The sequence below is a fragment of the Mya arenaria genome, chromosome 12 (assembly GCF_026914265.1).
Source record: "Mya arenaria isolate MELC-2E11 chromosome 12, ASM2691426v1".
Lineage (NCBI taxonomy): Eukaryota > Metazoa > Mollusca > Bivalvia > Myida > Myidae > Mya > Mya arenaria.
In genome coordinates, this window is record NC_069133.1 from 20,977,391 (window position 1) to 21,004,884 (window position 27,494).

The 27,494-nt window shown below is 36.4% G+C and overlaps 1 protein-coding gene across 5 annotated transcripts in view; it reads right to left on the reverse strand.

The window, feature by feature from the left end:
- LOC128211313 (uncharacterized) overlaps positions 1-27,494 on the reverse strand; it is a 55,801-nt gene that overhangs the window by 16,695 nt on the left and 11,612 nt on the right. For all 5 annotated transcript variants that reach the window (XM_052915969.1, XM_052915970.1, XM_052915968.1 and 2 more), the window contains 15 exons: positions 18,528-25,923; positions 13,935-15,228; positions 13,179-13,266; positions 12,731-12,941; positions 10,509-10,618; positions 10,182-10,249; positions 9,397-9,552; positions 9,047-9,184; positions 8,086-8,323; positions 7,479-7,775; positions 6,747-6,933; positions 5,781-6,098; positions 1,610-1,756; positions 1,413-1,442; positions 425-665 (listed from right to left, as the gene is read on the reverse strand). In XM_052915969.1, the coding sequence (XP_052771929.1) occupies positions 425-665; positions 1,413-1,442; positions 1,610-1,756; positions 5,781-6,098; positions 6,747-6,933; positions 7,479-7,775; positions 8,086-8,323; positions 9,047-9,184; positions 9,397-9,552; positions 10,182-10,249; positions 10,509-10,618; positions 12,731-12,941; positions 13,179-13,266; positions 13,935-15,228; positions 18,528-25,923 (10,919 nt within the window). The remainder of the gene's footprint in view (positions 1-424; positions 666-1,412; positions 1,443-1,609; positions 1,757-5,780; positions 6,099-6,746; positions 6,934-7,478; positions 7,776-8,085; positions 8,324-9,046; positions 9,185-9,396; positions 9,553-10,181; positions 10,250-10,508; positions 10,619-12,730; positions 12,942-13,178; positions 13,267-13,934; positions 15,229-18,527; positions 25,924-27,494) is intronic.

The window sequence follows — 27,494 nt, forward strand, 5'->3', positions numbered from 1 at the left end:
AAAAAACATAGTAATGGGTTGCCACAGGTAACATACGTATCAAGTTCCAGGCAAATATCTTGGTTGGTCATTAAGTAAAGGTCAAAATTTAAATTTTCCTGTCTTTTTCAATTTTGCATGTCTTTTTCAAACTATCAAGGAGAACAACTTGACAATTATGTAAAATAGAGTAACAGGCCTTCCTACACAGGCGAATTTTGTATGTAGTAACATTGTCACAAAGTTTCATGTGCTTAAAAACACACACACAAAAACGTACACCCCTACACCCCTAATCTAAATTTTCATATTCAGGGTTTTTGGTATGCCAAAACCTTCGACCTGTCAAAATTTCATTACTCAACTGTGTATTTGCATACAGTCAGCTACATGTATGCGCCTGAATATTATGACAAAGGTCAACAAACCAATTCATTAACCTCACCTTGGGGACTTGAGACTCTGCTCCTTAAACAGAATGGTATCCTGCAGCTGGTGGTAGACTTCCCGTGCCATGTCTGGCTTTCCCATGCGTGCAAGAGCGTTGAGGACTGAGCGGTTCACGTCGTCATGAATACGGGCGGGCACCTGAAGGCCACGAAGCAGGTGATATACCTTGAGGGCGAGGTCGATCTGCTCTTGCCGTAGACAACAGAGCAACAGGTCCCCGCCAGTCTCAGACACATCTGTAATATCAAATTTAGGTGGCGCTGCTTGAAGGGACAGAACCAGCTTTTATGAAGGCAACAACTTTTTTATACTTGGTTGAAATTAAGTAATTTGAACAGAATTTTGCAAATCAATGATTATGATTAAAGCTGCACTCTCACAGATTGAACGTTTTGACAACTTTTTTATTTTTTGTCTTGGAACGAGCCAATTTATGCGAACATCCATGAGAACCAGTTATATAAGAGTGCTGACATCTACCATCTGATTTTTTGTCAGCAATCTTATATCACTGGTTTGCTGATATTTACGCAAAAAATTGCTCTTTCCAAGACAAAAAAAAAAAGTGTAAAAATGGTATATCTGTGAGAGTGCAGCTTTTAAACAGAAAAAATGCATACCATTTAGGCACAGATATAAATATTAGCTATATTCTTGCTGTTTTTAATTGGGGATTTTTTATGGTTTTTTTTTGTTTTTTTTGTTTGTTTTTTATCATTAAAGTCAAATGAGTTGAACATGAGGCATTAAAAAAATAAAAAAAGTTTCATAAACCTATATTGTGCACTTCTAATACTGTTGATATGGGTAGACATATGATTTCAGATCACAGTCATGGGTATGCAGATTTATATAACTTGACAAATTTGTAAAATTGATTGAAAATATTGCTTGTTTTATATTAACTTTGTTTACAATGAGTATATCTGGCACTTGTATCTAACAAAGAATCTATCATCTATAACAGGAAACAGGTCACTTACCAAATTCATCTGAATGCACCATTTCACTTCCTGTCAATGTAAAAAAAATATATCAGTTTTTTCTTTATTAAAATGATAGCACAGTTGATCAAAGATTAACAGCATGCATTCATTCGCATTCTTTGTTTTTTCTCAGATCAAAACATATTTTAGTAAGAGTGAGGAAAAAGTGATGCCAACTTGTATCCCAGTAATACCTGCTTGAAACATGAGGCTCGTTGCAGTTTTGAGCACATGGAAGGCCTCCTGAAGCAAGGAGCAGGCACACAGCTGTTGTAGAAGACTGGTGAACTGTGAAACTATCTCTGCCCTGGCCTCACTAGGGTAATCCTTGATTGCTGTTTCTGTAAAGGACAGAACAATTAAGAAATATTCAACATAGACCTTGAGGTAGCTGTAACGTACAGAAAATACTCAAAATAGACCTTGAGGTAACTGTAAAGGTCAGAAATATTCAATATAGACCTTGAGGTAGCTGTAAAGTACAGAAATATTCAATATAGACCAGGTTATTTTAACAAGAACCCTGAGAGCAGTTTCATACCAATGACAGATTTTCAACAGCAGCAGCACCGTACTGTTTAATATCTTTGCTATGTCAAATCTGCTACAAGAAATCTTGATAAAACAGAACAAATGAGAGAAAAAGCACAGTAGGACTGAAGTCCTATGATCAGAATTTTTCCTGCATTTTTATAAAACAATGCATTACCTTTATATATAAAGACCATCTTATCATCAGTAGTTTTTGGTAGTGGATTTTTCCTGTCCTTTATGATTGGTTGTAATAAGATTTATTTTGAAACCGGATTCGAATAGAATATTTTCTAAAAGCTTAGGCCACACCAAATTGATATTTCGTTCCACGGATTTACCGCTCCTTTTTTTGAATATGTAAAATTTTTTTTGTTTTGTGCGCCCGCACCTCCATTTTGATCGCCAAGCAGATTTTTTTCAGGTAATAATTTATTAAAAGGCTTAAAATAATCAAGTATAATTTTTCTACGCTAAGTTTCATGTTTTTGTAAAGGGAAGTTACCGATGCGTAGTGTTTTTATACTGTATATCGATCGGTTTAGCATGGGTTTCAATCAATTCAATCAAAATGGCGGCTACTGGTATAAACAATGTGCCTCGAAGTTTGGAAATTAAATCTTATTTTTGACAATAAATATGTTTTGAGCATGCCTGATGTCATTGTTAATTGTCTCATGCACTAAAGGATCATTATCTTAAGCAATCATTATGCAATAAAGCATGTGTATCTGAGACTGGTAGCAATTATATTGCGTAATTAGTGACTCGTTTTGAATGGAAATCGGAATGATCAACTTAGTACTATTTTATTAAAATCATAATACAAGGGACCAAAATTTTACCTCATTACAACGTTGCTGAAGATGACAGGTCAACTTAACTGAAACATGAGTCATTGTTTGGTCCAAATTGATGTATCAAGCTCATTTTTTATCAAATTCTGACAAAACAACAGTTTTGAACAAGTATCTTTTCACAAATAGCGATATAAACACTGGTCTGGATATACCTCAACATAAGTAAGCCTAAGTTTATCACTTTATGTTTTGTTTTTATTTGCAGCATAATCCGGGATTGTAATGCACTTGTCAATTGTAACCACTGCCCCGCCCACCCCTCGCCCTTGTTCCAGGGGTATACCGGGGACAGCAGAGGCAATGGGCTGTGTTTTTACCTTTCAGGTGGTCCCGCAGTGCCTAGTGAATGTGGTTTTGTCTTCATATTGAAAATAGTCGGGAATTGGCCTCACATAGTTATTCGGGGTTGTGGGGCCATTTGGCAGGGATTTTACCAGCAGTGTGTCCCTGCAGGTCGGGTATTTTACCCAGGCTTTGAAGTCAAAGTCCCTGCTATTCCGGACTTAGGGGGCGCATAATTTATACAATTGGCTGGTGCATAAAAACATCTAAACAACCAAAAAAAGTAATCTGAAAAATACCCTTGTTCTTTTTGTTTAAATTTTGCATTTCCTGTGATAATAAAAACAAAATTTAGTCTATGTTATATGGAGTCTGATGTTTGATGATGCCTGTGTAAGTGATCATTTTTTACAAATCCAAAATCAGTTATGTCTAAATACAGTTGCATATGATGTTAAACTGATTCAGGTAGATTTATATATGTCGTTTCAAACTTTTTACTAAAAGCAGGGTTATTTATTATTATGAATGATCGTCATATTAAAGTATGTATAAATTATAAAAGAAATTAGATTTATCCATATAATGTTTGTACTAAACACGAATGAATACGAGGGTTGATCCAGAATTACGTGGACATTTTTAATAGTTAAATTATCGTAGCACATAGAACATAGAAAATTCATATACAATACATACAACATATCAGGTATACTTCCTAAAATTTTAAGAACAATACATACAATTTTCGCTGAATTACAATACATTTACAACATATGATTGAACCCGACCGGCACAGTCCAATAACGTCAATGACGTTGCGCTCATACAGCGTCACATTTTTTCAAAGTATGAAAACGATGTCCTCTAAGCTGCCTCTTTATTTCTGGAAATACCGCAAAATCCAATGGTGCAAGATCTGGCGAGTATGGCGGATGCGCGACGGTCTCCAGGTCTAAGAGGCTGAGCTCAAGACAGTTGGATGCAGCAGTGTGTGCTGGGGCATTGTCCATGTGCAGTAAAAACTGATTAAAGTTTACCCCTGGCCTCTTTTTTTGCGATCGCAAGTGCCAGTTCTCTGCGAATAACCTTTAGATTATAAAGAAATAACATAATAAAAACGATTGCGTTTTTGCATCATATCATTTCAATTTTAATTGCAACTAATAATAGTGATAATAATAATAATAATAATAATAATAATAATAATAATAATAATAATGATAATGATACCTTCGCAAAGTATTCTGCATTGACCGGTTGACCCTTTGGTACAACGTGGCTGAGAAGCATTCCCTGTCAATCCATGAACATGACGAACATGTACTTGGCTCCAGACTTGTTTACTCTGGCTTTTTCCAGAGGTGGTGAAGAGGCTCTCTTCCAAACAGAGGATTGTTGCTTTGTCTCCAGATCGTCAAACCATAACCAGGTTTCATCGGTAGTAATGATCCGGTTCATAAATTGTTCACCTTCCCATGCATATCTTCGCAGAAATGCCTTTGAGTCACGCACACGGTTTTCTCTCTTGTCCTCACGTAACAATCGAGGGACCCATCTCGCACAAACTTTTCTCATGCCTAAATCGTCCGTTAAAATCCTTTGGACACTTCCGTACCCGGCCCCGACAGTGCTTGCTACCTCACGGACAGTCAAGCTGCGATCTCCTTCGATGATGTTTTTCACCGACATCATTAACGTCGTATCCCTCGTTTTCTTCCGTCCTCTTCCCTTATTGTCATCTAAGGAATCTCGCCCTTCCCTATAGCGTTGGTGCCAGTTGAAGATTAAACGGCACATGGGCTGTTTCATTTTCGCCTCGGTCATCATTTTCATTGTCTGTGTCAGTGTTTTCCCAATCCAACGCAAAACTATCACTGCTCGCGCTTCTACAAAGTCTGATGACGCCATATTTTATCCAAGACTGTGCTTGTAATCAGATAAAAAAAACGACTTTTAAACGGAAATGACGTCAGAAATTTGTAACAGTATGTTCGTTTGACGTCAGCGTTATATGTAATGTAAATTGGCGGAATTTCCTAGACAAACGTGGAAGATAAACATGTTGAGATAGAAAGATAAAAAAGGTTGTAAACGTAAATTTTAGACCGTGCGCCGACTGTGCGTTCCCATTATTTTGAAAGCTGTAATTTTTCAATATACATTTAATTTACAGACCTTAGTTTTTTTTTGTCTGTGCAGAACACTTTGAATTATATATTTATGAATTTTTAAATGATTTAGACGAAAAATATAGAAAATATGTAAGAAGTCCACGTAATTCTGGATCAGCCCTCGTAAATAGTATGTATTTCGACATTTTCCCAACGTCCATTAGAGGTTCAGTTCAAGATGGCATTAAAATGGGTTTAAGGGCAATTATTTTGAACAATCTTTCTTATTTATATTGAATATAAGGAAAATATATTTTTCGCTCTTCACTCGCTTCGGTTTTTATGAAAACTGACAATTTTTTTTTTTTTTTTTTCGCTCTCTCCAAAAAATTTTGGCAAAAATCCGAGGAACTAAACATTTATTTGGTATGGCCTAATACCTAGATTAACAGGTTTTTTTTTACACATGCTATTCAAACGAAATTTATGATCATACAAAACTTTGGCATTATAATGCTTGATGATTAGATGGTCCCAATATTTTCAGTATTCCGGTATCAGAGATTTAGTATTGTTACCATTGACTAGTCGAGATGCTAATTTAGGATTATCCGCCTTCAGACAGCAATCTATGGCAAGAGCCATTAGACAGATATTGCCCTGCTCCAGACCAACACGTTCTTCGGCAGGGGCCCCACTCCCTCCATTCCTGGTTCTTGGCTTGAGACTCCAAGCGGGGGTAGGTCCCAGGAAAGAGCAGCCCCTATTCTGACACACCAGGAGAACCCAGAATGCCTGATTCCACTCCTGGGCCCTGTATGCCTCACAGAACAACTTACGGCCTAGTGAACTCAGCCCTCCCACGTCAACCTCAAGGTTGGGGTCCTCACACAACTCTGTAAAAGATAGATTAAAGATACACTCTCTCTCCCGAATAAGATTTACGGTACCACAATTAATACGATTGTTTTTACATCAAAAAGAATAAATATATCGAAAACTATGGTTCTTATGAAGGATACTGAATTAAATTTGAAAGAAAGATGCTGAAAACATGGTATTTCTACCTAATGAAATGATAGTAGACCACAGTTAATCTTTTAGCACTCACTAGCACTTGAATAATTTTGCATTTTCAGCTATTAAATACACAGTTACAATCTTATTATCAATAATTAATATTTTCCATAAATGCATTATTTGGTAAGTAGTTATATCACTCAAAATTTATGTTATATACATGACTTGTGTATGTATGGATTTTGAATAAGAGTGTCGCTTTAAGTGTCTGGGACAATGATTATGAATAATGGCAATTGGCAAATCTTCATTTCAGTTGTAACTTTCCTTTTAGTTGAGTATTAATGAGGAATCTTAAAACATTATTAACGAGGACAACAAGATAATAGTCATTTGTTTTTTCTTTAGAACACATAAGTGCCAATAAATGACTTAAATATTTCAACTGCTTGCCTACAGAACTTATTTACAAGAACAAAGAGATTTTATAAAAATATTTCAACACAGAAAAAAATGTTCCATACTGTTTTTGTTTATCTGGATAACTTGTCGATAGAAGTCATCCCAAGTGTGACCAATCACAGACAGGGATGACCGCAGGAACGCCTTCTGAAACTCGTGTAACAGGCGGGAGTCCATCGGGGAGGAATGCTGACACTGGTCGATATATATGCACGCCATTTTACCCCAGTCTAACACCTCTCCAGCATGCTGTAACATTTATACAACATTCTACCTCAAATTAAATTTTATAAGATCTACATATATATATATATATATATATATATATATATATATATATATATATATATATATATATATATATATATATATATATACATATATATATATATATATATAATCTCTCTATCACGCCTCCAACATGAATGACGGAACACATTTCCCATTAATTGATCAATGTTAACAAGTTGGTACCATTTTAGAGGCATTTCTGGCTGATTAAAATACTAATAATATAAAATAATGACCAATAAATTGTTTTTTAATATTGCTCTCATTTCAACTAAAATAAGACATAAATGAAATCTTTTCAGTAAAAGAATGTGTTAACAAACTTTTTTTTTAAAGACTTTTTTCAGTAAAAAAAGACATTTTTTATTTGCACACAAAATTCTTCTACTATCTAAATGTTACTAAAATAATATGGGTCAAAAAGCATCCAAAATTCACCTATATGTGTATCAGAAACCTTAAAACAGGGTGTTAAAATACTTCAATTTTCTATTGCATCTTGCCTCTATTTTGGCCACTACTGCTTTAAAGCTTCTGTCTTCATTTCCATCACTTTTCCCTTTCCCATCCTGTGTACCAGTCCCTGATTCACCAGGCTGGTTCTCGAACTGTCCAGGTGAAGGGGTTGATACGTTCAAGAAGTCTGTAGGAGTAAAACTCCTCCCAGGGGTATCCAGCTTGGTAGCAATAAGCATGTATGGTGACTGCCTTGTGCCGGGAAGGTTCAACGAGCGGGCATACACAAATCTTCTCGTGTCCACCTCCTGGGCCGCAAACATGGCCATTAGGTTTTGGAATACCTGAGAACAATAGGGTCATGAATAAATGTTTAGGCAGAACTTTTTTATCAATGTCATACCATAAAAACAGCAAATAGCATGTAAAGTCAAAAATGAAACAAAAATCAGGCCATTATTTTAAAATGGGAGTTTTTACAAAAATTTGAAGAAAAAAACATGCCACATTTAATATCAATTACAAATGAAATTACAAAGTTAGACATCAATTTAGACATTTCAATATGATTTAAATACTTTTTGCCCCTAATTTGGGTAAGAATATCTGTATAATTTGAACTAATATGGTTCATTTTATTTTAATAATCCCAACCTGTTCATCTAGGCTATGCAATTGATCTGTTTCCATTGTGTCTAGCAGTTTAACAGCCGGATATATTAGATTATCTGGATTGTTGAGTGCCACCTGCAATGCTGTCTGCACATGTCTGTTGAGTGCCACCTTCACCCCCAAATGCATCTTTTTCATTGGTTGGTGCGTACCTGCTCCACTGACAACCCAACAGACGGTTTCCCAGTACCATGCCCACGCACACATCTGCTCAAAACACCTGCCGCCAATAGTATAAAAGATTGCTAAGGTATCGAATGGTTGTTAAGAAAGTCATTTGTATTTCAAAAAGTTTTGAACATCATTCAGCTGGTGGTTGCAAAGGAACTACTTGTACATGTTATTGGTTGCTAAGGAAGTCATTTCATGATTTGTATTCCAAAAAGTTTTGAACATCCTTTATTTTAATGATGAAGATGAGCTCTTAGAATATAGATCTTGTTGGAGCTTAGTAACAATACGACTTAATCAACAGAAGAATTGATAAAATGATGATACCTGATTGTTTAATTACTAACTGTTGTGAAAAGCCCAAACTACTGGTAAAGCATTTTAAGTACATGATACTTTAAAAAGTTCATTTTGTTATCATGAATATCAATTACATCAAGCCAGGGTTTGAAAAGGGTAGGGTGCTAGGTCAGAACTACTTTTAATACTGATACATATAGTTTGTTATGAATACCTAAAAGGTCCTTTAATAGCTTATATCTTTACTTTTTATTTTTTTTATGTACATTCATTATGTTTACTTATTTTTGAAATCTGACTGTGTCAAACAGAAGGGCACAGCAGGGAGTAGTAAAAAGGCACCAGGGGGCCGGAAAATGGAAGTAGGGCGCCCCACCCTACTATTAAGGCCTAGCTGGAGCACAAACATATCTTATTAATAGTACAGTAACATGTCCATAAAACCATGTGAATAACCATGCAGTCCACCTACCCGAGTATAGCTAAAACTGACGACTCGGCCAATTTGATTTGATGTTGTTTGGCTAGGTTGATGGTTGCCCATAGCAACTGTGTGATGGGTGGAGAGGGTGGCTGCTGCCTGCACATTGACACCATCTCATCAAGTAACCTTGAAACATTGATATTATAAAGGATAAATCATTTGTGTTAAACTTTTATTTTACAACAAAATAAGTAGCCCAAAACAAAACCACTACCCATTTTAGCCGCCCAAAACCCAATTCAACAAAACCAGTACCAATATAAGCCGTTTAAAACCCAATTAAACAAATCCACCACCCATTTTAGCCACTCAAAACAAAATTTAACAAAAGCACTTACTGTTGTACAGCACATTGCTTCTCCACCAGGAGGGGCAGAAGCTTGCAGCAGTGGTGGTGGTGGTTTCTATGGCTACAGTGAAGGAAGAGGGCAGAAAGGTCGTCAGTGGAGATCACATCCTGGTACACCATGTGGCTATGGAGCATTGTAACAGCTCTGAAAGATAATAACCACAGTAAATACATTGATGTACTTTAAATGAACGCAATTGAAGTCATTTTTAAAGCTAATCTAAAATAGACTCCTTTTAAGTTACTAAGATTATACACTAGCGAACCATAACTAAATTCTATAAAGGTACAGATGACCTGGAGTTGAATATTTTTCCTTTGTTTTCTAACAAATCATGATAATTATGTTTTGGTTCAAAATCTGTAGAATACGAAAACATATCAAACTACTACTTGGCAACAAATCCTAATGTTACTTAGCAACAAATCAAACTGTCACTAGGCAACAACTCAAACTGTAACTTGTCTAAAAATCAAATAGTTACTTGTCAATTTCTCCATTTTGACAGAAGTTTGAGAGGGTAGAAACAAATCAAACTGTTACTTGGCAACAAATCCTAATGTTACTTAGCAACAAATCAAACTGTTACTTGGCAACAAATCCTAATGTTACTTAGCAACAAATCAAACTGTTACTTGGCAACAAATCCTAATGTTACTTAGCAACAAATCAAACTGTTACTTGGCAACAAATCCTTATGTTACTTAGCAACAAATCAAACTGTGATTAGGCAACAACTCAAACTGTGACTTGTCTAAAAATCAAATAGTTACTTGTCAATATCTCCATTTTGGCAGAAGTTTGAGAGGGTAGAAAGGTTAGCAGGGGACAGCAACACATCCTGAAAGTATATCAACTTTGTTAGATACATACAACAATGAGCTTAAAAAACTTAAGAAGCTGATTTTGTTTAAAAATAAATCATACTTTTACCTGAATTTGGTAAAAAAATATTTTTTCGTGAATATCAGACAGATAACTTTAATAAACAGCCAAAAAAATAAATATTTCACAAAGTATAGAGGAACAAAATTGTGAGCTTAGCTAAAATGTGTTATAAAAGACATAAGTTGTTTTGAGAAATCAGTCCCTGAGCTTACAGTGGGTGGTTCCTCGTGGTTGAAGCTACATGGCAGAGAAAAACACTTCATATTGTTGAACCTGCGGAAACACCAGCCACGGGGCATCCAACGACTCAGCTTCTCACGACCTGTAGTAACAATGATGAACTGAATATTTTCAATTTAAAAATAGTGTTCTGATCTGTTCTGTTATAATTATTGGTCCATATGAGTGTTTTATGTACCTGAATTTAAACTTAATAACTCTGCCATAATGGTACCAAGCCCAAGTGAGAAGAAGAGGAGGCTTGATCTCAGGGCCAGCACCCCTGGCCTCATATAACATCAAGTTATTTCGTAACTGAAGTCATTTTTCTAATTTAAATATCTCACTGGTCATATGATATGATAACTAAGTACCGTAATATCTGTAATACTTTATTTTCATGGATTTTTATTAAATATAGATACTTTTATGCAAAATACACTTACACTTTTTTAATATGACTTTGAGATATACCGGTATAATGAATTTGACTAAAGTTATAAAATTACTTGAGAAGTTTTATGGGAGAAGTTTTGACCTCAGGGTCAGTATTCATAGAATATCTTACCGGTAAGTCATTTCCAATCTTAAGTCATTTTCCTGAGTAACGATTTTCACTGATCTGATATAATAATTTATTTTTTTATCTGAAATACTTTATCTACATTGATTTTATCGAATATAGATACTTTTATTTTGAAAACACTTATACTTTTCTTTTAATTAAATCCTTTCAATTTGACTATGAGAAATTTAAGAAATCAACTTAAGTTAAGGATTTACTTTACGAATACCAGCCCTGACCTCTACATGAACAAACACTACAGCTAGTGCCACACTTAATAGTCTGTTTGGCATTTCCTGCCCGAATAGCAAAAACACCTAAAACCCAATAGTTGATTGAGGAAGTCATAATATTTGGTGTTTTTTTAGCTTTTCATTATGGAACTTAGAGGCAAGATAGTAAAAAAAAAGAACAAATACAAATGTTGTAAGGAAATACCAACAACCTATTGATTAATTGTGGTCTACGAAGAAAGTTGTAGAGAAGGCCTTATATTTAGATGCGTCAAAGGGATTCAACTAACTTTTTTAAACTATTAGTTCTACAGTACACTCAACGAGTTAGACCCACTTTCTGTTTCCCTCCGCGGATTTTTGCTATCGCAGCCAACACAATGATTTTATCGACTGTCCGCGTTCCTCAGCGTTTGAATTTAAGGCCCTGACGGAGGGTGATCAGTCTACCGACGAATAACGCACTCGGCGTTCCTCGGAGGGGTTAACTCCGTGCAACTCTGCGGACACTAGATAAGAATCTATGCTAAAGTAATATTTATTTTATTAAAATTTTCAACCGATTACGACGGCTCCAGTAAATTGGTATTACCGGGTATTCTTTTTCCTCTACCCGTTTCCATGAAGTTAGCTTACCACAAGAATGCAGTCGTATTTCACTAGTTGCACATGCATCTTATAAACATGTTTTTGCTAATGACAGATAAACACATTTCTTCCGAGAAATTCTAGGTTACACATTTTCGGAAAATCAGGAGGTCAAACACGCACTCAAAGTTCACAGCGCATGGTTTTGAAGGCCTTCTTGCCTGGTTTTCTGTGGAAAATTCCATGAAACGTCATAGCTTTTTTAACCACCAATAATAAATAGTATATTCTACATTGTATTGATCACACGCTTGACGTCAGAGGTCATGGTTCAGAATCGTGTAAATAGTCAGCTGCTTTATGATGCAATAACTTAGTGGATAATTACTTTAATGATTCAATGTTTATAATTCAAGACAATATTCAATTGGCGTTTACGGACATAAATACAAATTAAACGCTGGTACATGTAAGAATCTTTTACGCTTAACAATGTGCATAAGCATAAAAATAAATAACTTCTAAACAAGAATGATTTCTTGCTTATCTGATTAGACTCAGAGTTCCACCTCGGGATCATAAAATCGGACGATTCTCAACGCTATCTTTCATATTAAACTCGGCAGTAAGCCAGCCACTCGGAGGAACTCGGGGGGATTAAAACGAGGGCAACAGTTTTACCCTCGGAGGAAACCAGTGATCATCAACGTTATCCCTCTGAGTGAGCGAGGAAAGTGAGTCTAACTCATTGAGTGTACTGTATGTAATGTTATTAAAACATTATATGCTAACATTTAAGGTATCAAAAAATAAAGTCTAAACCCCTCACCTGTACTGGCAATACAGCTATTTATTGGGGGCACAGAGACGGCCCTAGCTTGTCCGAGTTGCTGAAACTGGTGACTATAGACCTCTGTGGCCCCTTTATTGAGCCCAGACACAACCCGTGTGACCCCAAAGTTGACCCCTCCGCTGGCGGGACTGTCAGGAGCAGACAATGAACGCTTCAGGGTTGGCCTCACTTTTGGGCTGCATGCCTCCTGCGCGAGAACATTACTACAGTTATTTCTCAATGAACTACATGTATTGAAACAATCAGAAGACCTATTGATTATGGCTTAGATAATACTAACAAATACTTTATAAGAAGTACATAGTAATTCGAAGCAATATAAAGCAGAAACACAAGTTTCAATTCTTACAAATTATGTTAACATTCTACATGGTCTTTGAAACTAAAAATACTGCCTGAAATTAATAAAGTATCCTTCACAAACCTGTAAACTCTTCTGAGGAGGTGAACATTTTACACTGGCCTTCTTCCTTGAATGAACGGGAGTAGACTTTGTTGTTGCATTTTTAGAACTGAAATGCATGTATTAATTGAAATATTAACTTGCAGTTTATAACCCGAACTCTTTCAAATAAAAGCTGCATTAATTGCTTCTTACATGTACGAGCAAGATTTTTAATGCACCATTCCTTCGATTACTTTTAATTATAATTCAAAGCAAAGAATAATTTCCTATTAAGGCAAAAAAAAAAATGGCTAGGGTAACATCCTTTTCAAAAGCAGGAAGGGTAGGTAGGCTTTTTATTTCACTTCTTTATTAGGCTTTATATAAGAACATTATTGTCATCATTGAAGAATGGTGTTTAAGTAATCTTCTGTATAAAGCTTTAAAGGTTTTCAACTACATATTAAAACACACACATAAAAAAACCTATTTCATAGATTGGCTTTGGGTAACCTGAGCCAAATGTATTTTTTTTCGGCTTAAGATTCATATAACAAGTTAACAATAGTAATAGTGCTGCTGAGTAATAATAACCAATGCTAGTCTTTCGTTGACTTTTCAGTCCAACAAGCGACCAAAGCTATAGCAACTGTTTATCATGTGGGTTTTGCTTCTGGCTTTTAAGTTATGGCCAATGTTAAAGTATATATATGCCAACGACGATGCAGAAGGGCTATGACAATACCTCATATTTTTCCCCAATTAAAATTGACAAAATTAATATAAACCACTTACCCATCATCATAGATGGGCTCGTTAAGGAACTCCGCCTCTTCATCTGATGCATACAAATCCAGAAAATCCTCTCCCTCTTCCCCTTTTTCCAAGGCCCTGTCTGACACTTTACCCTCCAAGCCCTTCCCAGGGATAAGCTCTCCCTCTGACCCAACCCTAGGGCTTGATTCCTCAGTTTTGGGTGATGCACTGAATTTCTCTGAACTTGCTGGTGATGAATATGGACTCGATAGTTTACCAGGACCAAGAAGCTTTGGCGAATTGTACAGAGATGTACCTAAATTACCTTGACAAATTAGGGACCTGTTTAAATTTGTATTTAATCCAGGAATTCCATTTTGCAGATTATCACTTTCACAGCTAATAATGTATGTACTCAAAGTAGGATCAATGTTATTCATTGCTTTTTGTTCATCTTTTTCAGTAACCGCTGCTAAAACTTCCAATGTTTCAACAATTGCTTCATTCTTATCACCAACTTTATCATTAACAACACTTATTACACCACAGCCATTATCACCTTCATTCAATCCGGGTTTTGTATCCAAGGGCTTCAACATAACACTTAACTTTCCACTAATCATATGTTTACTCTTTTTCATTTTTCCCAACGTTTCATCTCTTCTTCCACTTCTACTATGTTCATCGTCTGCATCACTTATATCACTATATTGGAACACATCACCCTCTTCATCATTATTCTCATCATATTGAACCTCTGTACTCGATGTGTGAACAGTTTCACTTGGTAATTCTCCCAAAGCAGAATTAGACATTGCAACACTGTCAGTGTGTACTTCTTTACTCAATGTCTGATTGGCTTCATTTTGAGCTTCCCCTACAACAGGGTCGTCCCTTGATGTAGCTTCACTTTGAACACAATTTGAAGCAGAATTTCTTTCCTCTTGCCCATTTTTTAAAACACTCTGATCAGCTTTTTCATTAGTGTCCATATTGGTATTCGCACAGATTGGTTTGAAAGTACACTCTAAGTTTGCTCTTGCAGAATTGTGTTCGTCCAAAGTAGATCTTGTCAGTGTCTCATGATTTCCAGAGCTATGTTGGGTACTGGGATCCATGGATCCCACAACACCCACGTTTGTGCTGACATCCTGGTACCCATTTTTTGAAGAGGTCTCTGATATCAAGCTAGAATCATTATAGTCAAGTCCACTTTCATCTAGTGAGCTCCCTAGCAATGCAAGTGGGGCTTTAATATTCATTCCAATACCAAGCTTGGCTGCTCCAACACCTGATTCCTCAGAAGCTGTCATGTTTGTTAGCTGCGGGCTTCCTGCAAATATTGCATGAAAATAGAAGATAAGACATTCCATAGTGTACATTAAACCAGAAAAAAAAACATTTAAGAAATATGACACATCAATTTTCTTATTACTGTAAGCTAGTTCTCTGACAACATCATTAACCTTAATGTTAGATGTTGATGGTAGTGACACCATTTGGTATCATTTAAGATATTTGCTATTTAAAAAAATATAGAAAGTACATAAGTTATAACCTATAACAGTGTGTATACGTAATCGCTCATTATCTCAACTGAAATCTTTGAAGGAGAAAGTAACTGTTTTTTATAAAATTATTATTAATTTCAGTAATAGTTTTTTTTTTTTTCAGTAATAGTTTTTGAACAGGGTTGTTTTCAACCCTGTTCAGTGTAGCCACAAACTCGACACTCACAACAGAAAATTCATATTAATAGTAACAAATGTCGCCAGCCGATTTACCACCAAAAATATAGTTTGAAAAAGTGCAGACTATATAAATTACAAGCTACGTTACCAATAACCGAGGTAGATTAGACAAAGCAAGAAGCAATCATAACGCAATATCTATTTAAATAATTTAATCTGTTGAACTTAGATAACATTAAAGAAGTATCCCTGCGCCAAAAATAAATGAACATCAAAACGTAAACAAAGAATAACTATCCACTCAAAGAGCATCATTAAATCATGTGACACAATGATGAAGCCAAGTGAATTTACACTCGAAGAGAGATAATCCTGTAATGAGATACTGCAGTAAGTTAATCAGATTTCTCTCCCTTACCTTTGTAAAGAAGAAGCGGGGAATCTTAAGCTTGATTGTCGTGCACAGTTGAAGTCTACAGAGATGTTTGTTTTACTTTGTTTTTAGAAAACTTGATTGTTTTACTTGGAATCTGATGTTCTGATGGTTAGTATTGATTTGCATTTGTAGTCTTTTGTGTTTGTCTTGGGTTAGCAATGGATTGGAATGATCATTATTTCATTTAGCTGCATTTATTTAGTTTTGTCATGTATTTTTACGACATCAGCAGACTTTGTATTTAAAACGAGAATGGCAGTTCCGTCATATTCTTTTAGCCTCTTTCCATATACTAATACGTGTGGGTTTGGTTACAGATGATAACATGCATGGATAACAGAAGTCACCATGGAAGTACGAGGGAGTATGAGTGTTCAATTCTATAAATCAGTAAGTTCCATGTCAATGTTTTGATTTATGATGTACTGTGTTGTTGTTGTTGTGATCGCTTGTATTATATGTGTGTTTTATATGCTTTAGCCATTAAATTTGATCTGCCACTGCACACGATTAAATTATATAAGATATTAGACTGTTTACGATGTTAACTTATAAACATGTTATTATTCATTATCTTATGATTGTTTAAATTTACATTTTCAGGACGCTCTGATATTATATCTTCATTCGATAATGTTGAATATAGAGATATTGAAGCACACTGTGTTTGTTGTTTGAACTATTAAACTGCAACATATGGTAACCTGGACATATAGACCCACCATCGCTTAGGAATTACAAATGTATTCTTATCTTAAAACCTGGAATGACATAGAAAGCAACTATGGTCTCATTGATCTCAATGATCGCACAGTTTCCCTGCTTAAAACAGTACCATGCGATAGGCCACGTGGGAATAACAAACGTGCTAAAGTACTGATGAGTTACTTGACGATATTGAAAAAGAAGAGAGTTGCTGACCATATAGACAATGAAGGAAAACAATTTTGAAATTAAAGAATTTATGCTTACTTTATTTATATATGTGCAATTTTTATGGTGTACATATAGACGGATGCATTTATTTTTGAAAATGGAATTTTATTGAAATGAATCGATTTCTATTTTTGCAGCTTTGTTGAAAATATGGGAAAATATCGAGGCTTTAATAACTTTTTGAGATGTTTCATCTACAATTGTTTGAAATAAATTATTTAAATTTTCATCGTTTTAATTAAGAAACTATTTCTCTTAAATGTGTTGTATTTTCGAAGTTGTTTTGTGAATAACAAGGCAAACATAGGCAAACTCTTTCAAATGAATAAAGTTTGATTAGTATATATATACTCATATGTAACACCATATGATGGAGTTCTGCTTGGATTGGTTACATTCTCCATCCTTGTTTGCCTTCTTACACTGCAACATTAATTTTATTGTCAATAAAATATTAATCCATTTACCATCATGCTTCAATAAACCTGGGGAGGCCACTGTGGTTGTTTTAGACAAGGACTCTTAGATTCACTGTGCATCATATCAGCACCTTATTAATACACACATAATCGTGAATCATAATGGTGAAAACCCGTATAAAACCCTGTTAATGCAGCGCTATCAGCGCTTTATTTGTGGGCTTCAGACCTCAACTCGGAACCATTTTAACTATGAGATTCTCACACTGAAATTACAAATATGATTTCACTAATTTTTGAGAACCTCTTTGTTGCCTTTTTAATAGGATCCTTTTTTTTTAAATCTTGAGTTAAAACGCAATTATGAACCTGGTAGTGTATCCAATAACCGACTTAGATCTAACTCAAGTTTAAAAGTAGAATCTGAGTGTTTTAATTGCACAGTAAAATTTGTTGAACCAAGACTGAATGGAATCACTGAGGCATGTCTAAGGATAAGTATAAGAACTGCATTAAATACCACCGCTCAACCCAAATTGTAAACATGACAGGTTGAAGAATCAAATTTCATTTAGCCATTAAATCACTTGCTTAAACTTGATTTTGTAAACCAAAACATTGTTTATCATAAATCATTTTTAATTTCCTTTTAAAGTCTTAAAACTTGTTAAAGGAAGAAAATTACACAATTTATACCAAAACAAGAATAGTGTGCTTATCTTCATCCTGTTACAAAGGACTTGAGACGTTTCAAAAGGTTAGGGCCTAATAAAATATATTGGATAATAGTGATGTTTAGATGATCGATTATAATAAAAAATTGATCGGTTGGGCCTGAAATCGGTGACAATTGATTGTATTTGGTCATAATCGATCATTGATTCAACTAGCAAGTTGTTTTTCTTCTCATTCTTTGTGTTTGGTTAATTCCTGTCCATTTTCTCCTTTTAGTTCATTCATACATTCGGAAGTGTTCTAAAAACATACACAAGCTTAGTTAAGGATTACGAGTAAAAACTTAAGAATAAATCTACAATTACTGTATTTTCAAAAACCGATTGTACTATCGATAATGGTTACTTGAGTGGAATCGATTATCGATAGTCAAACTGGAACCGATTCCCAACACTATTTGCTAAACAGTACATACCAATGCCTGTCTGCAGATCTAATGTGATCATCTGAATCCGCCTTTTCTTCAGTGGAGGTGACACCAGAAGACTCCCTCCAATGGATGTCCCTGGACTGGTCACCTGTGGACTACCATGGCACTTTACCACACTCCGGACAGAAGGGCTACTGTGTACAGAGCCAGGTGGATCATTCACTTCTGACATGTTCTCGACATCTTTTATCTTTTTTCCTAATCTGTCAAATGCTGAGAATCTTTTCTTAGCAACAATTTGAAAACTTGAACAACTTGGTTCTTGGCTATTTTCATAATTGTCTAGGTCTAACCTATCACTGGGTGATCTCTGTTTCACCACAGCATGTGTCTTTCCAAGATAAGCATCATTGTTGGATTCTAATGTGAAAGAAGCTGACATGTTTGAAGGTGGAAAGGTTGACTGACCAGAAATGTTTGAAGCACAACTGGATTTAAATACCGAACCTCCAGTGAATGTTGACATAACCTGTCGTATACATGGCTTAGCTGAATCTTTTACAATCCCAAGAGATTCCAAATTATTTTTCAGGTCTTTGATTGCTTGGTTTTTAACGGATTCTGATTTGCAACTGCTGAAAGACCGATCACTCTGAACAGAAATATTCGAACCCATTTTATCAGTTTCAGCAACACTTCTTTGTTTACAAATTTCTTTTAATTGACTTTCGGTTTGGGTTGATTTTCTTATAAAAGCCATTATTTTTGTTACAGCATCTGGACATTCTGTTTGCCTAATAGCAAGACTATCAGTAGCACGTTTTTTCTCTGGAGTTGATTCAACATATTTGTTTGAATCTTCTACAATTGAGTTAAGCAGATTGACCGACTCTAGAATCGATTCATCAGAAGCAGTAATTGTACTTACTACACTTTCTGCTCCATCAGAAACCAAATAATTTTGTTTCAAATGAAAGCCAGTCGAATCTTCTTTATTTGAGTTAACTTCAAATCCATTCATCTCACTTGGAAATTCTTCTAATGACTTTATTTCGGTTGCAACTAGTTCAACTGACTTTCTTGCAGTTTCTACTTGTTGAGCTACTTTAACCCCAGATGAAACTCCTTCAAACGACTTGATCTCATTTTCTATGATATCCTCAACATTTGAACACATCCCTGGCAATGGTTGAAGAGGAAATGTCATCTTGGAAAAATCAGGAAGTCCATCTTCACAAATCACCTGCTTCTTATTCTCCGTCTCATGTTTCTTTATAATTGTTTGTGCAAGTCTTGAGGATGATACTGAACTCTGGCTCATTTTCATCTTCTTCTCTTCAGGTGTGCCATCGCCTTCATATAACTCACTCTGTGAAACACGAAACAGTTTTCGTTTTATCTCTGGCTCGTTATTATCTGGTTCACCTGGGCTTTTAATTTTGCTTACTCTTTGTAGTGCCTTTTCAAAATCATCATGTTTAACAGTTGGAAGAAGATTTTTGGATTTTGGACTAGTTTTATTGTGTAAATGTGACCTCACCTCAGAAGACCTGTGTCCATGCTTTTTACTTCTGATATGGGTATCTGATTTTGAACTTTGTTTTAAAGTATCCGCCACCCTTTCTTCACTTAATCTGTGTTTAGATTCCTTTTCAGTATTAACATTTTTCTTCACAATATCAATCCCTTTAATTCCTTCATGATGATCATCTTGCTTGCCCTTTCCATCCATGTAGCTACTTCTGCCATCTCTACTCAGACTTCTTTTCCTATATTCATCCTTGCTTTCTTTACTTGGCTGCCTTTTCTCAGACTTAAATGGCTTAAGTGATTTCCTTTGAGTCAAGTCATGTTCGATCTGTAAGGCCTTTTCGAATTCTGTTAGAACTCTTTCTTTTTCTTTCATCTTATCCCTTGCACAACATTGATCTGACTTAATAGATAGTTTTTTATTGACCTCACTTTTATCTGTGATAGTCACTGGTTCTTTCTTATCTCTTGGAGATGATTCAGTTATTTTCTGCTCGTTATTTGCTCTTTGCATCATTAATTCCTTGTCATCATGAGCAATTTCAGAATGCTCTGGCTCAAAGTTCCATCCATTATCAGTACTAGTTTTCTTCTCTGATTTGTCCAAGTTTTCAGTTTCTTTCAATAGACTAACAAACTTTATCTTTGAGTCCTCCTTTTCGATGATGGTTTCTTTCTTTTCAGATTTCGTCACAACTTTAGAATGTGATTTAACTCTCCATACTGGTTTATTCACACTCCCTGCAAATTGTAATGATAATCCATCAAATGTCTCTACAGAAGACAGAGGTATTTTTTCCAACTTAATCTTCAAACGTCTTGATTTCAATTCTTTGATAACAGCTTTTTTCTCTGATTCTTTTTCACCATGGTATTGATCTTTTTTCAACTCTAGGTTGGCTTGTTTATATTTTGGTGGTTCTGGGTCCAAACTAGCAGAAGACAAGAAGGACACTTCACTTAAGTCAGAACTTTCAAATGTCTCATTTAAGTTCGCTGTCTCTAAAACAGATTTATCAGTTACAAATTTCTTTTCAATCCTTTTCAGGTTACACCTAATTCTATGTTTTGCGAGATTCTTCACTCGGAAAAACTTTTTACAAATCTGACAAATACCTTTGACTTTGTCTGATGTTAAATGTTCATTTGTATCTGCTGGAACTTTCTCGGAATAAAGTATCTTTCTGTCCTCCTTAATACCTACAATCCCTAGTCCCATTGGTTCAGCTCCTCTTTCAGCTGTGACATTGTTTTCATCATCACATTTTTGAGCATCTTTTAAATTCTTAATATTCAATTTCAAAACTATTCTGTCATGATTTTCACCATTTTCAGCCTTTTCATTAGACTTGTTTACTGTTTCTTCCTCCATAGGAGATAAATGATCACCATTCACCAATTTTGTGCCGGCTTCAATGTCATTGACAAACACATCTGGATTCGTATTAACATTCAAAGATGAGGGTGTATCCTTTTCTAATGTAACAGATGGCGTTGTAGCTTCTTCATTTGTTCCATGCATGAGATCATGAGATAGTGGCGCCCTGGTCAGGTTTACATGCCCTGTCCTCTGCCAGTGGTTCTGAATGTCTGCCAGACTTCTGAACCTCCAATTACACACCTCACATTGGCTTATCATTATCACTTGGGGCATGTCAATCTGGGCTTTACCACTAGTAACATCCGTTGATCCAATACCGGAGTCAGATCCGGAGAAGTAACTGTTCTCCTGTTCATCTCTTTCATACAGTTCATGTACAATTCCTTTCTCTGCATTAGAAGTATCAGTTTGCTCTGTTATAGCACTCTGAGGTAACAAAAAAGTAGCTGGTTTGGTTACCTCACATGTTACATTCATACTTGTTATCACCACTTCAGGGTTTTCTTTCTTAAAATCAAGCTGTTTTTTATACTTCTGAACAATTGCTTCTTTATCTAAACCGTGACTAAGTCTGTTGTCATCTGGTTTACTCCTTGGCGAGACTGTTTTTTTCTTTGGTGATGAATTTGCTCCTTTACCTGGAAATTCAGTCTGAATTGATTGCTTCCATTGATTTTGTGTTTCAAGATACTTGCTCAAGTTGGAGTCAGTTGGGACACTGCACATACCTAAACAGATGTCACTCTTGACTTCTGATACTTCACTTTCACCGTCAGAAGGAATGGCATTGACATATTCAATACATTTTGAGATCGGATCAGCTGGAGGACTTTTCGGTGTTTTCATTATGAATATATCTGAACTAGAATCATCAAACCCTTGACCAAGAAACTGAACATTAAATCCTGACTGGTTCAGCAGATCACATGCCTTTTCTGGAGCTAATGAGTCATCAAAACTTACACCACCTGTACTGTTAGTGTCATCTAGCAGTCTATCTCTTATATCACAAAAATCTTCTTCCTTGAGATCTATATTGCGGTTCTTGTGTTGCATAATATCAAATATATTACTTTTGCTAGACAAAACAGATTGGGCTCCATGTCTTTCGACTGGTACTGGTTTTGATTTCAATGGAGACAAAAGTTGTGTTGAACATCCTGGTACTGGAAAGATTTCTAGGTATTTGGAAACATTGACCTTGATGCTGTTGTCACTCAAATCTCCATCAGATTCCTTGCTTGTAGCTTTTGAAAATTGGCATGAATCAGTGTTTTCCATATATGACTTTTTGCGCTCAGAAGATACAACTTCTCTTGTCTCTTTGAATATTTTTTCTTCTCTTTTCTCTACAATATTTGCACTTGACTGATCATGTGTGTCACGAACTGGTGAAATAAAGTCTTTGATTTGTATTGCTTTCAGTCCCTTTTTTGAATGATCAGGTTTGTACTTGACTAGTTTCTCTTCTACATCACACGACTCACTAGTATAATCCTTGCCAATTCCTTTAATACTTTCACCTTTCTTGGGATCATCAACATACTTGGTCTCTTCTTCAATGTTTTTTCTTTTTCTTCCTCTTTTCCCATTTTTTGGTGATTTCGGTTTCACATTTTTTCTTTCTTTAGGCATCATGTTTCTTTCTTTACATTCCGCTTTAGGCTTGTATGCTTTGACTTCAGTAGAAACAGCTCTTCTTTCTTCCACACCATCACTGAGTTGGTCATTGACATCATCTGTCTGGTATTCACCACCTCGCATATCTAAAGAATGCCGCTTGTCTACAGGTATTCCATATTTTTTGAATGGCAGTTTTATAACATTATTTTCCACATTTTCAGTATCCTCTTTTCTCTGAATTATATCATCTCTACTTCGACTCATGCTTCTTGTTCTTGGCCGTTCATAAACTATATCTGGCACTTCAGATATCTTTTTTGTTCTTTCACTGGAGACCTCTCTTGCTTGGATATGTTCAGTGGATTTGTTTGTCTCGAAAAGCTTCTTTCTTGGTCTGCCACGACTTCTACTCCTTGCCCTCCTATTCATAGCCATTTCAGATTCACTCTCACTCTCATCTCTATATTTATAAGATATTTCACTCACACTGTCCTCATTATCAGTATCACTTTCTGTTTCAATACTTATCAGTTTCCGTACATGTTCTAGGTTCTTTCCCCCAGGGACTTTTTGTTGTGTACCTTGCAAGTAGATGTTTGTAACATAAGAAATGTCATTATTTATCTTTGAGCTTTGTTTGATAATCGATCCACTTCTAGATGTTTCACTTTCTTTTTCCATCAATTTTTTCATCAAAACAGGTTTTCTGGTTCTACTTCTTCCCCGTCTTTGAGCCAGTGGAGAAAATTCCCGAAGGGACTTGAATTCCTGTGAGGGACTTATCTCATTCTCTGAGTCTGACATTTCACTAAGCATTCTCTCAGTATCAGTAACAGTTTCAAAATCAGAAGAAACACTGCAAATCTCATCAATGTCATTATCAATAAGTTCACTTTCAGCAGTCTTTTCCTTTGGAGCTTTCTTTTGCCTGAAAGTACCTATTTGAGACTTAGGCAGAGACTTTTTCTTTGATTCTGATTTTAATTCCTTCATTCTTTGGGTCTGTGAACCCTTTTGACAGCTTTCCTTTTTTGATTGCTTCTTTGCTTTTGATTCAGAGACAGCTTTTAGATTGAGTTTTGTTATTACCACTAAGGGTTCATTTTCTCCAATATTTTGTTTTTTTGATACATTTGGACTTTTCGACCTTGATCTAGGAACAGAGTTTTCACTGGTTTGTTTTTTAATGACATTTCTTCCCCTTGGCTTCAATGGGACTTTCCCTTTACTTTGCGGCATATCTATCATTCCTGATGTAAATTTACAGGGGCTATCCTTATTGTCAGAAGCTCTTGTTCTACTCCGTGATTTTCTCACTCTATGTGTTTCCCCACCTCGGGATCTACTTCGAGATCGATATCTTCTTCTTGTATCATCCTCAGACCCTTCATCACTTCTTTGTGCACTTCTTGATCGAGACCTTGTCCTCCTTTTAACACAATCATACATACTATTGAAGCTATTATCACTAGATGCACTTTCTTCATAGGTTACATCACTATCATCAGCCAAATTTCCTTTTGGTGAATAAGACACAGTTTTTCCTGAATTGTTCTTCACACTTTTATCCACTGTAATGTTCTTTTTGGCCCTCGGCCTTTCAGTACTGGTACTTTTAGATTTCAAACACAAACCAGTATAAGTCAAAGTGGGCTCAAAATCTGAGTACACACTTGCATTGTCACTCTCACAATCTGACTCCATGTCCGAGGCAATTTCTCTGGTCCTTGACCTTGACCTTGATCTTGTTCTACTTGCTACACCTCCAATACACTGCAAATACTTTCGGTTTGTCTCCGGAACATCAAAGCAAGAAGACACAGGAGTTGTCTTGTTCACATGTGTAGCCATCACTATGTCCACTTTTCGTATTTTCATTCGTTTACCATTGTTTTCTACGAAGTGGTATTCAGCAGTTTCTCCATTGTAGTTATCATCATCATCATCAGCAGTGTCATTTCCATCTGCAGTCTCTTCCAGTAGAGTATCGTACTGACTTTCTTTTCTGATCTTTTTATTGAAACTTTTCTTAACTCTCCATTTTGAAACATTGTTATGTTTCCTCTTTCTCCCTTTCGCATTTAGCATAGCATCTTTATCGTCACACAAGTTCATTTCCATTTCAACTTCACTCTCATTTTCTGCATCATTTGCCTCTTGCCCCAATTCAACACCACCAAAGCTCACCTTAGCACCAGATTTCCCCTTGCCTTTCCCACTACTAGTATCCTCTTTGTGTTTAACATTTCTTCCTTTACTGCCAGTCTTTGAAGCCACACTCGGGTTGAGAAACCCTTTCTGGCTGTTCAGGAATGTGTTGAGATCTTTGAATGATTTGAAATGTTTAGTGTAATGGTAGTTCAGCTTATCAGGACTGCTGAATGAGCGTTCACAGAACTGACACAAATGCACAATCACATCCTCATCTCCACTGCTTAATGTTTCTTCTTCACCACCATCAAAACTACTAGCATCATCATCAAAACTACTAGCATCATCATCAAAACTACTAGCATCATCAAAACTACTAGCATCATCAAAACTGTCATCTGCGGAACAACTTCTACTCCTCCTGTGTTGTCTAACATATCTTGAACCACTTGGTTTTGTTTGGGGTTCATCTGGCTGTGATTTTGATGATGAGCGTGTCAATGAAGATGATCGGGTTTGAGATCGATGTCCATATATAGAGTGAGATGCATTACACTGAGATCTGCTACCACTCCTCTGGACAACATTTCCCGATTGCTCCATGTCATTGTTGTCATCTTCAACTCTCTCCTCTACTTCAAGCCTAGGGCTGGCAATATAGTGACGACGTCTGTACTTGTCTGTTTCTGGCTTTGGAATGGCTCGCTTCTCTGGACTGGTAGAATAAGCCCCATGATTCGAAGCACAGAGGTCAACCTGGAACGAAATAAATTGTATGGTTTGAACAGAAAGGAAAGTAAAGCACCTCAACAAGTTGACAATGTTCATCCATTGTTTATTTTTTTGGGTGCCAAATATATCATTGAAAGTTCTTATCATACTATTCTTTGTCTGCATAATGCGACAGACTGACGAATGTTTGCAATTAAAACACCGAAAGGCCAATATAAACAAGAGATGTTTGTCAAACATTATGCCCCCCCTGAGCGCCATGTTGTCAGGATTATATGGACAATTGAATGAAATATGCATGGACCAAAATGACAGCTGATTTGTTGCCGTTAAGGCAGTTTTAAGATTATGACCATTAAAGTGTGAGGATAGAGTGTGTTATGACCATGACCTTTGACTCTATTAACTCGAAATCCAGAGTCATCAGCTGGTCACCAGAAACCTAAATGTCAAGTTTGAGGGCCACGGGTGCAGGCATTGTCAAGTTATCACTCAGACAACCTTTTATCATTCAAGGTCACTGTGACCTTGACGTTTGGCCCAATGACCGTAAAATCAATAGGGACCATCTTCTGGCCAGGCCCAACCTCCAAGTCAAGTTTGAGGGCCATGGGTGCAGGCATTGTCGAGTTATCACTCGGATAACCTTTTACTATTCCACGTCACTGTGACCTTGACCTTTGGCCCAATGACCCCTAAAATCAATAGGGACCATCTTCTGGCCAGGCCCAACCTCCAAGTCAAGTTTGAGGGACATGGGTGCAGGCATTGTCGAGTTATCATTCTAACAACCTTTTACCATTCCAGGTCACTGTGACCTTGACCTTTGGCCAGATGACCCCCAAAAACCATAGGGGTTATCTCCTGATCAGGCCAATTCTCCAAGTCAAGTTTGAGGCCCATGGGTGCAGGCATTGTCGAGTTATCACTCGGACAACCTTTTACCATTCAAGGTACATGTGACCTTGGCCTTTGGTCCAATGACCCCCAAAAACAATAGGGGTCATCTACTGGTCAGGCCCAACCTCCAAGTCAAGTTTGAGGGCCATGGGTGCAGGCATTGTCAAGTTATCACTTGGACAACCTTTTACCATTCAAGTTCACTGTGACCTTGACCTTTGGCCTGATGACCCCCCAAAACATAAGGGGTCATGTACTGGTCAGGCCCAATCTCCAAGTCAAGTTTGAGGGCCATGGGTGCAGGCATTGTCAAGTTATCACACGGAAAACCTCTAACCATTCAAGGTGACTGCGACCTTGACCTTTGGCCAGATGACCCCAAAAAACAATAGGGGTCATGTACTGGACAGGCCCAATCTCCAAGTCAAGTTTGAGGGCCTTGGGTGCAGGCATTGTCAAGTTATCACACGGAAAACCTCTAACCATTCAAGGTGACTGTGACCTTGACCTTTGGCCAGATGACCCCAAAAAACAATAGGGGTCATGTACTGGTCAGGCCCAATCTCCAAATCAAGTTTGGGGGCCATGGGTGCAGGCATTGTCAAGTTATCACACAGAAAACCTCTAACCAGTCAAGGTGACTGTGACCTTGACCTTTGGCCAGATGACCCCAAAAAACAATAGGGGTCATGTAC